The sequence below is a fragment of the Echeneis naucrates genome, chromosome 14 (assembly GCF_900963305.1).
Source record: "Echeneis naucrates chromosome 14, fEcheNa1.1, whole genome shotgun sequence".
NCBI classification, from domain to species: Eukaryota; Metazoa; Chordata; class Actinopteri; order Carangiformes; family Echeneidae; genus Echeneis; species Echeneis naucrates.
Genome location: NC_042524.1, coordinates 19864145 through 19873572, shown reverse-complemented (window position 1 = coordinate 19873572; position 9428 = coordinate 19864145). Strand labels below are relative to the sequence as shown.

Sequence of the window (9428 nt, the reverse complement as noted above, 5' to 3'; positions counted from 1 at the left end):
CCCTGCAGTAAAAGCTGTGCTGGGTTCTTTTGTGGTTGTATTCTAAAAAAAGTGGAGGAGTGTGTGGGTGGGCGTCTTCAAACAAGTTAAATCACAGGATGGAGCATGAAGCAGTGGGCAGGAGACGACCATGTGACAGGAAGATGTGGGATGTTAAACCAATATTTAGACTGCTAACTCTGTATCTCGAAACATGTTACAATAAAGCAGTACCCTGAGAGGGTTCACAACTGTCTAACTCACTCGCACAAACTTTCACACACACACTGATGTCTTCCTCTGTTGATACAGTGGGTTGTTAATTGTGTTATGCAGCTTGTATTGATGTCTTCTTCTCTAAATATACACATGAATCAAAAAGCTTATTTGCTTGTGGGTTTATAGGTCTAGATCAAGTGGTTCTGAACATGGGTATAACTGATGGCCTGGCAAAACTATACAACGTTGGTCTCCTTGCAACAAGAAGGTTCAGGGTTTGAACATGGGGGCTCCCTGTGGAGTTTGTGTGTCCTACAGCCAGTCCAGTGCTGGTGATAGACTGCCAACCAATGCAGAATGTAACCAAGGACAAGCAGTGAGATAATTAGATTATACACAGAGGATAGCAGAGGATCACTGACAAGTGAAGTGCATAACATAGATTATTTTGTTGCCCCGCCATCTGTCAGTGGGTGGATTTATCAGGTGGCAGGATAATATTTGGTCCTGAAGCTGATGAGTTGAAGCAGAAAAATGGTCGAGTGTGAGAGATTTGAGATTTGAGATAGATTTTGAAAAAACCTGAACTGTGATGTGTAGACAGCTGAGTTAGAGCTTCTGTGAACGCTGCAGCATTGCGGGATGATCCTGGTCTGCAGAGACCAGGGCTTACCAGAGGTGGTCCAAGGAAAATCACTAAACCATGGGGTCAAGGTTCAAGGCTCAATGATGGTGGCGAGCAGAGAAAGCTGTATGTGTGGTCTGATCCAACAGAGGAGCTACTGTAGCTCAAACTGCTGAAGTACTTCATGCTGGGTCTTCGTGAAAAAAAAAAAAAAGAAACAGCTGAAAAATTAATTTTCCTAAATTTCTGTTAAATCCTGAATGTTCATTCATTGTCACTGAAAGGAGGCCGTTTTGGGGGGGGGTGCTGAGATTTTGAGTATTTCATTAGACCATGAGTTGGAAAAGTCCAGGAACCACTGACCTAGATGTTCATCATATGCAGTTCAAGGTTCACATCATCAAATCAAAATCAGTACCTTTATATGTTTAATTATTAAAATCGGTCTATTGAAACACAATAGATTATGACAACCAAGTGTACAAATGAAATAGAAATATTTCCTATTGTTTGTCACCTGTTCCGGAAGATCCATTAAAAAAAAAATAGCAATTGAGAAAAGAATATTAATGAGCAACATATTTCACAATGAACAATCTGAACATTCAATTTAACATGAGTTTCTTTTTCTAGACGTCTTCACATTAGAAACGAGTGACTCCATTTGTGTGTTTTTAGTACAAAACAGCTGAAATTGTTTCACAGCTTCTTCAAAATCCTTCACATAAAAAGAAAGAGATGTTACTACTAAGTTTTTTTTTTCTCTTTCTCTCTCTCTTTCTCATTTTACTCCAAAAGTTTGTCATTAATTGACTCGGGCTCCATTGCTCCATCAGGGATTTTCAAAGTCACTGGCCATCTTCCTGTGCTGAGATGTGGGTGAGACAGTCTGTGGTGACTACCAAAGTGGACTTGTCATGCTCTTATTTTGTGACAGAGTTGCCCGCGGGTTGCAAAAATACACAAGCAATTCGAAGAGTTGATGGTTGAAATCAAGTGTGTGCGTAGACACCGGCTATTTCAGCAGCCGAAAACTCATGAGTGTGCACGGAAGCAGCTTTCATCGTCACATTGTTCCTTTAGCTACCCACACAAAAAAGCTTAACAGAATAAATATGCAAACCTTCAACACCAGAATGCAAACAAATGAAAAACTCCAATATACATATTTTATGTGCAGTCAGTATACACTGGTTTACTACAGGTGTTTTTTTTTTTTTTCTTTTTGTCTTCTGCTCATGGTAAAAGAAAAAAAAAAACAATGATAGTTTTAAAAGTCATGCTTGACAGAGTTTTGCTGCAAGTGTTTTTGCTCTTGAGGTGTTGCTCAACCTGAGAACATATGAGTCAGTTAAAAGACATGATGACATCCCAGCAGTGAGTGCTGATATTATAATTGGACAGTATTTCACCTTTTGTTTCTCATAGTTACTTTAGAAATTGAAACAACACATGAACCAATTGTGTACTGTCATTGATAACATATTATTTTCAATCATATTGAAATTAACAGCAGCCCCTTTTTCATGGCGCCACAAGATTCTGGAAAGATTTCACACTTAATTTGGTGTTAATACATTCAGTCAGCAATTAATACTCTGCAGATATATTTGTTTTTTGTTTACTTTCTGACACGTGTGCAGCCACTTCATTCTCAGCATTACCCTTTTCGGTTCATTGTACCCTGAATTAAAAACAGACTGAAAATGTCATCGCTTCTCTTTTTAAACTAGTGGTTGAAATGTCCTAAACTGACTGAATAATTGATTCAACCTTTGAGTTTCTGTGCCATTACTTTCCAGAGATAAATGGAGCTATAGGGTAAAAAAAATGCTACTATCCAAGTATTTCTGAAGCTCACTGCATGAGGACATGCTGCCAGAAGATGAAACAACACATATTCATCATTAAACTGATATTCATTCTCTATAGTCGTAATCGTGGTGGTCATTGTGTCTGATTAGGCTCTGTAGGAGTCTCTGATGAGCGTGGAGAAAATTTACTATGCCCTTAAATGCTCCCAAGAGTCACTTAACATTAGAACCCTCTAGTTGAATTTGAGTGAGGCAGTATCAAAGTCAACAACTGTGGTCAAAGTTCATACAATCCCCCCTCTTCTCCCATCCACTGCTCCACTACTCCAGTTCCTCTGCGTGCTCCATGCTCAGATCGTGACGTCCCCCTCCTGCACTGGACATTTGCCTCCCCCTGTCATTATCCTCTTCCCCGTCCTCTTCCTCTTCCTCCTCCTCCTCTTCTTCTTCCTCCTCCTCCTCGTCCTCCTCGGTGCCATCCATAGAGTCATCGGCCCCCAGCATGGCTTGCTGCATGGCCAGGGTGGCTGAGTCTGAAGACAACGACTGGAGGCTGTCCATGCTCAATGGGTCTGAGGGTAAAGAGGAAAACAGAAGAGGGGGATGGGGACATGGTGCAGAACTATAAACTTGTATAAAATGATGTGAGTTTTCAGATCTGTTGTTTTCACAGGAGTGCAGCATTATTGTGAACACTGACTTGTATCGCCTACAGTAATTGTAACTGCTATTGGCTTTTGTAATACATGTTTGTTTTTGGGTTTTTTCCCCACTGGAGTTCCACATTTATCAGTAGTGTATTATTTTAAGAAATGTAAAGTGGTACTAAAAAAACGAAAATGATTAAGTTAATTTTTACCTGAGAGCAGAGCTTCAATCCAGATACCCACATGAATCAGCTCTGTTAAGTCTATGACAGTGACGTTTAACTTTAAGAAAACTACAGCACAGTTTCTCACCATTTACCTGCATAAGATGCAGTACATAGCATAGTTTATAGATCACCCAGCCACTACATTAATCATGTAACCTACTTTGAGGAGAATATTTAAAAAGTTGCCATGGTTAACAATATTTACTAACTATTTCTTTTTCTCACTTGAGAGATTTTGAATCAAAAAAGTAAACACATATTTATACCTAACTTTTCTGTCTGACATTTTTTTTCTTGTTTCTTTAGTCTTGACTTTGCCTTCATGTTGTTCACATAAATATCAGCAACATATCAACAGTGACACCTAGTGGTTAAAATGTGAGCACATACAATTCAATTCTTCAGCAGATACATGTATTTCTCTTTCTTTCAAGTGTTTAAACACTAAATAGTTTAGGGAAAAAAACCTTTGGATACATTTTGTTTATTTCTTGGGAAATGTAGTGTGTAGTGTAAATTGCCGGCATACTATCTGAGTTGTTTCCTGATTGAGATCTGTGCGTCTGCAGAACTCCGGCCACGATGGAGTCAGGCCAGAAACGCTGAGTTGGACGGTGCTGGGACTTCATTTTCTTTGCTTTAGGAGCTGGGTCTGGGTTACTGGCATCTAGCATTGGCTGGAGGATACGCCGACGAGCGTTGATGAACCTAGATTATTAGAGAAAGTCCCCAAAATTAACAGGTCAGAACGCCCGAGGAAGTCTGGATGGATAACATCTAATTCTTGAAGAATGGATGAAGTTTGCATTGTTTCTCTGTCACTTTGGTGAAATCCACTTATCTGACACGTCGCTACTACAGTAGTTAATGCTGTTTTCAAAACAGTCTGTATTTCACTAAATAACCTGTCCAAAAGCCACCAAAACAATCAAATCCTTGTTCACATGTGTTGAAATAAAACAAAGTCAGTTCATCACTACATCTTTGCTCTAGATAAAGAACACCAAGTAAATTTAGACTGACACATAAAATGAACTGTTCCTTTGCTAAAATCAAGAAAAAGAGGTGGCCAATCGGAAAATGTAAATAAAGAAGTGTTCAGAAACAATGAGAATAATCTGCTGTAAAAATGAAAGGGCTGGAAAGTCCATATACTCATGGATCAGTTTACAGTTTAAGAACAGGTCTGTGCCAGTCTAACTGCAGCGTCAGCGTCACTGTGAAATACATATCATTGCAGGACATTAACATTTGCTGGTCTTGTGTGTACTGTACTACAGCCTGCTTTGTTTTGTTTTGTTTTGTTTTTTTTCTTTCAATGGAACGTTATCTTACTGTTTAGTAATGTACTTTTTCAGTGCCATATGATAGTGTACAAGTGGTACACACTGGTACAAACTGATGCACAGAATACAATAAAATAATGTATGACATATATCTATATATATTTTAGAGAACTAGGGGGAATTGAGTGTGTGTGTGTGCATGTTTGTTGGCTGATGGGGTGCTTCTGAGAACTGCATTAAGAGTTGAGGGAGTGATTGATTGAAGTATCTAATGAATGAACTGCATAAAATGCAATCCAAAAAAAAAAAAAAAAAAAACAACGCTGAAAAAAATTATATTTCCGGTACATGTATCTTGTATTTTTTGCTTACAACTTTTGAATTTGTGTGTAGAGTTTTGAGAAAATGGCATCTAGTTAAAAAATATGTGTGAAAGTAGTTAGAAAAACTGCAGTCAAACAAAACATTATCTCAGTGAGAGTAAATAGTAAATTAATTTAATTCATTCTGTAAATTTGTGGGCATGTATGTGTGTGTGTGTGTTTGTGTATGAGAAAGGGACAGACTTTCCTTTTTCATACATACAGTAAGCAAATTATATTAGAGGTGATGCGTGATGTGACAAAATCCGATAATTCAATGCAGGGTTGAATCAAGGTCAGTCAAATGAGAAATACATCAAAGCAATGAGAGGATGTCTTCAGCTGTAAAAACTATAGATATTACAAACATATGAAGTAATGGTGCTTTGTGCGGGAAAGGATGAACTGTGCAGACATCTGAAGTAACTGAAGTAACTGATAAGTGAATTGAAAGCAACGGAGGAAAAACAGAATTCTACATTTACAAGAGCATTTTGTAATTTTTCTCTTTGTATCAATATCCAGCAGTTAATTCAAATCTCTGACATTTCCTAAAAAAAAAAAAAGTATTTTTTTCCCAAAAAATGTAATAGATAAAATGCACACTGATGTATTACAGATAAATGACCAGGAGATGGCACCACAGCATCAGCTATGTCCTAAAGAGCTCAGGTACATCCAAGTTCAATTTCAGCAGTTTCTCACATTTCCAGCACAATGTCATAGATTACTGTTTTCATGTCTATATGTACAATTGAAGATATGGTGAAATTGTACACTTCTCTTACCAGTTGTTCACCTGCAGAAGGGTTAGACTTGTTTGTGCAGCAATCTGCCTTTTCTCATCTTCTGTTGGATACGGGTGCTGAAAGAAGGAAGGAAGGTTCAGCATCTCAGATTTTAAGCTGTTTTTCGTGACCAATTGCATGTGTGTGATCCTCACCGATTGATTCTGACCTTTAATGCTACTCTCCTACTCTCCCAACATCCAGTGAATGTCCTCATTCAACTACTTAACCCTTCATAACATGTCCTCAATAACCCTTTCCTTCATAATTGTCACTTTATAGCACTTCCCTGAATATGATCATTTGATCAAGGACACACACACACACACACAGATTTGAAGAGCTATGCTTGCAGGGACTGTTGCAAATTTAATACATTAAATTAGATAAACCTTAAATAAACTAGATCTTCTAGGTCTTAACCCTTAAGTAATCCTTTAAATTCATAGGAGCCGGCATTTTGGTCCCCACAATTCACCACGGTCCCCACATTTGGCTCCCAGTTTTCAGACAAACATGCACATGCATCGAGACACACACACACACACTGTGTTTCACCATTAGATGCTGAAAGAGCCAGGAGCGCATAATGTTGGTGGCGTGTTTAGGCAGGACCCCCCTCTTATTCTTGGACTTCTTGTCTTCACTGTCCAACAGGGATGACAGGTCTACATTTACCTTTACAAAAGGGAGGAAGGAAGGGAAGAAAGAGGGGTAGGTCTTCGTTATTGTTGCCACGGAAACAAAGGGAGACTACCAATTACCTATTTTTTTTCCTTTGGCAAGGCCAGAAACACCTCCTCAAGTGTCACCATGGTAACGAAGATTGGGTTATGATACTTAAAATATAAAAAAGCAGCTGCTTTGACAATACGAAAAGATGAGGGTCAGTCGACTGTTTGTCAGTGAGTTTAAAGATTTGAGGGGCAAGTGAGCCTTTGGTCAAAAGTTTAGAATCAGTGAGGAGCTGGTACTAAGTGTGGCTGTGTTTGCCGTAGCTTTTCATTTGTATTGACCTAAGCCTGCCTTTGTGTTCAGTGAGAAATCATTATTCAGATGTTATTGTTTGGAGTGTGAGTTGTGAAGGACAAGATGATCTCAGGGTATTGACATTCTTTGACAGCCTGTGGTGCACATATGGATATGTATGTGTGTGTGTGTGTGTGTGTGTGTGAGATTTGGGGGGGGGGGGGGGGGGTGAGCCATAGTTGTGAAAACTTAGTGCACCATTCAGATGAAAACATTTAGGTCTTGTAAATGGCAAATTGGGATATTTTTATGGTTACAGTTGGGATTGAGTTTGGTTAAGAGCTTGGATGTTCTAGGACACTTGTTGAGTAAAGGTAAGGCATAGGATTAGTAAGAACTTTCAAAGGATAAGTCTGGTGTGAGGTTTGTTATCAGGAAAATTCAATATAATAACCCCAATCAACTATGAAATATAAATAACAAGTGTTGCATGTGTCCAAGACTATGCCACAGTTAACTATTAAAAACACATCAGTAGCCATACCATTGCTCTGGGTGACATGTTTCCTTCATTACCCGGAGCATACATACTGTTTTGACCCAGCCCTGTGCACACCTTTATACCTGCCAGATATACTCTATATGTAATCATGGTGCAATTTTATTCCAACAGGGTCCAGCACATGAACTAACTGTTGCTGTATGAGAAGACACTAATCAGCTTTGACTTTGTGAAAGTATGAATTTGTAGAGTAACATTAAATTAGATTTTTTTCTTTTTCAAGGGTTTGTTGAAAACAGAAAAAAAAATTAAATAAATGGAAATTTGAGCAACTTGATGGTAGCTCCAGAGATCCCCTCTGTTATGAGGGGCCATCAGGGATATGATGTAGCATTACCAAGTATATTTATATATGTAGCAAAACTCATTCAGATATTTTGCTGAAAAAAAAAACATGGAGGCATGTGAAATGCTTTTACAAAAACTAGTTTGGTTTAGTTTTGGCATGTTGGATTTATTTGTGTATGATCGTAGGGGTTATGCTACAACGATACTTGCCAGTTTCTTATTCAAAGTATTTATCGTTAATAATAAATAAGATGCTATATGTATGCTTGGTTAACGTCAGAGAATGTGCAGGTTATTATAATGTGTAATTTGTGCTCATGCTCTAAAACCAAATTCAACAAGCCAAAAACAATGTTTGTTTGGATCAGCTTGCTGTTGATTTCTGTAATTGATCAGTGAAATTGGCCACGGTGGCTGGACTATTTTAGCTCAGAGTCAGATAAAATGTCATCATAAAAGTCATTTTAATTAATTCATTCATTCATTCATTCATCTTTAATATGAACAGTGGCTGAGCACTCTCTAGTGGTACTTGTTGTCGTCAGTACTGATTGAACAGAAGTGGTTTAGCGATTGGTATATGTCACTATTGTTATGCGAGCAGCATAACAATGGCCACTTTTTGATATCACTTCCTTCTTTATCGCAGTATTATAAAGGAGCATTTCAGCCATGCTGGCTCCAGTTGGCTATAGTTAGCTACAGAGGAAAATATGAAATCTGATGCAGTGCTAAGTACAAGAAAGAAGCAAAAGGAAAAGAAAATAAAAATCCAAATGTGTGTATGTAAGCTACAGTATCTGTGTTTCATATTAGAGATCAGTGCATGTGGACTCTGGGGCAGACAATATGAAACACAATGAGCCCTCTATAGCAGTCATTAGCAATCCTGTTAGACACCACCTGCAAAGAACAATACTTCATACTTAAAAATACTTAAAAATTCAGACATACCTCCCTAAACTGTTTTTTAATATAATGTTAATATATATTCATAAATATGTAATACCAGACAACATAAACAATTTAGATGTGTCTTTGTACAAGCCAGTCGGTGGTGCTCTGAGGTTTTCATGATTTGTTTGAGTCATTCTGTGAACAATAAAAGGTAAACATATGAAAATGTTACATGCAGTGTAATCGTGCAGGATAATAACAGATAAATGGTACAACAGATGAACCTTGAAGCACTCACACATTCAAACCTCCTGTAAGTCACACAATGGCCACGTACACCATTTCACATCCACATGGACCCCACCACCGCATAGTCTCCACACAAAACAAGACTCATTACAGTTGCAGCTGGGTGTCCTGTGGGTAACCCTCCTCTTTACCACCAGCCCCCCCGCCTCCTCTGGGAACACTTGTGTTCTTGGAGGGTTAGGGTTAGGATGGATTAATTGGTGGCATAGTGCTTTTGAGTGTGATTACTCTGGGCTTGTCAACAAAGTAGTGACAGGGCCGTGTTCAATTCCCAGTCTATGTGGAACATTCTGCCTCCAATGGGTCATGGCAATTCACTGAGGCCCCCTCTAACTGTCAAGCACAGAATTACCTGCCTGAAACTGAGCCGCTCTCCAGGCCAGGACGGAAGCACATGGAGCGCTCCTCTTGCTCTTTATTCACATTTATAAACTTGTACCTAGGCCAGACAAGTAC

General features: G+C 38.7%; 1 protein-coding gene across 1 annotated transcript in view; it reads right to left on the bottom strand.

Annotated features, from left to right (window-relative positions):
* Positions 1–2055: 2055 nt before the first annotated feature.
* pknox2 (pbx/knotted 1 homeobox 2) overlaps positions 2056–9428 on the bottom strand; it is an 88800-nt gene continuing 81427 nt past the window's right edge. The window contains exons 9-12 of the mRNA XM_029519332.1: positions 6506–6625; positions 5948–6024; positions 4041–4219; positions 2056–3209 (exon numbers count right to left, since the gene is read on the bottom strand). Of these exons, the coding sequence (XP_029375192.1) occupies positions 2959–3209; positions 4041–4219; positions 5948–6024; positions 6506–6625 (627 nt within the window). The 3' untranslated portion in view covers positions 2056–2958. The remainder of the gene's footprint in view (positions 3210–4040; positions 4220–5947; positions 6025–6505; positions 6626–9428) is intronic.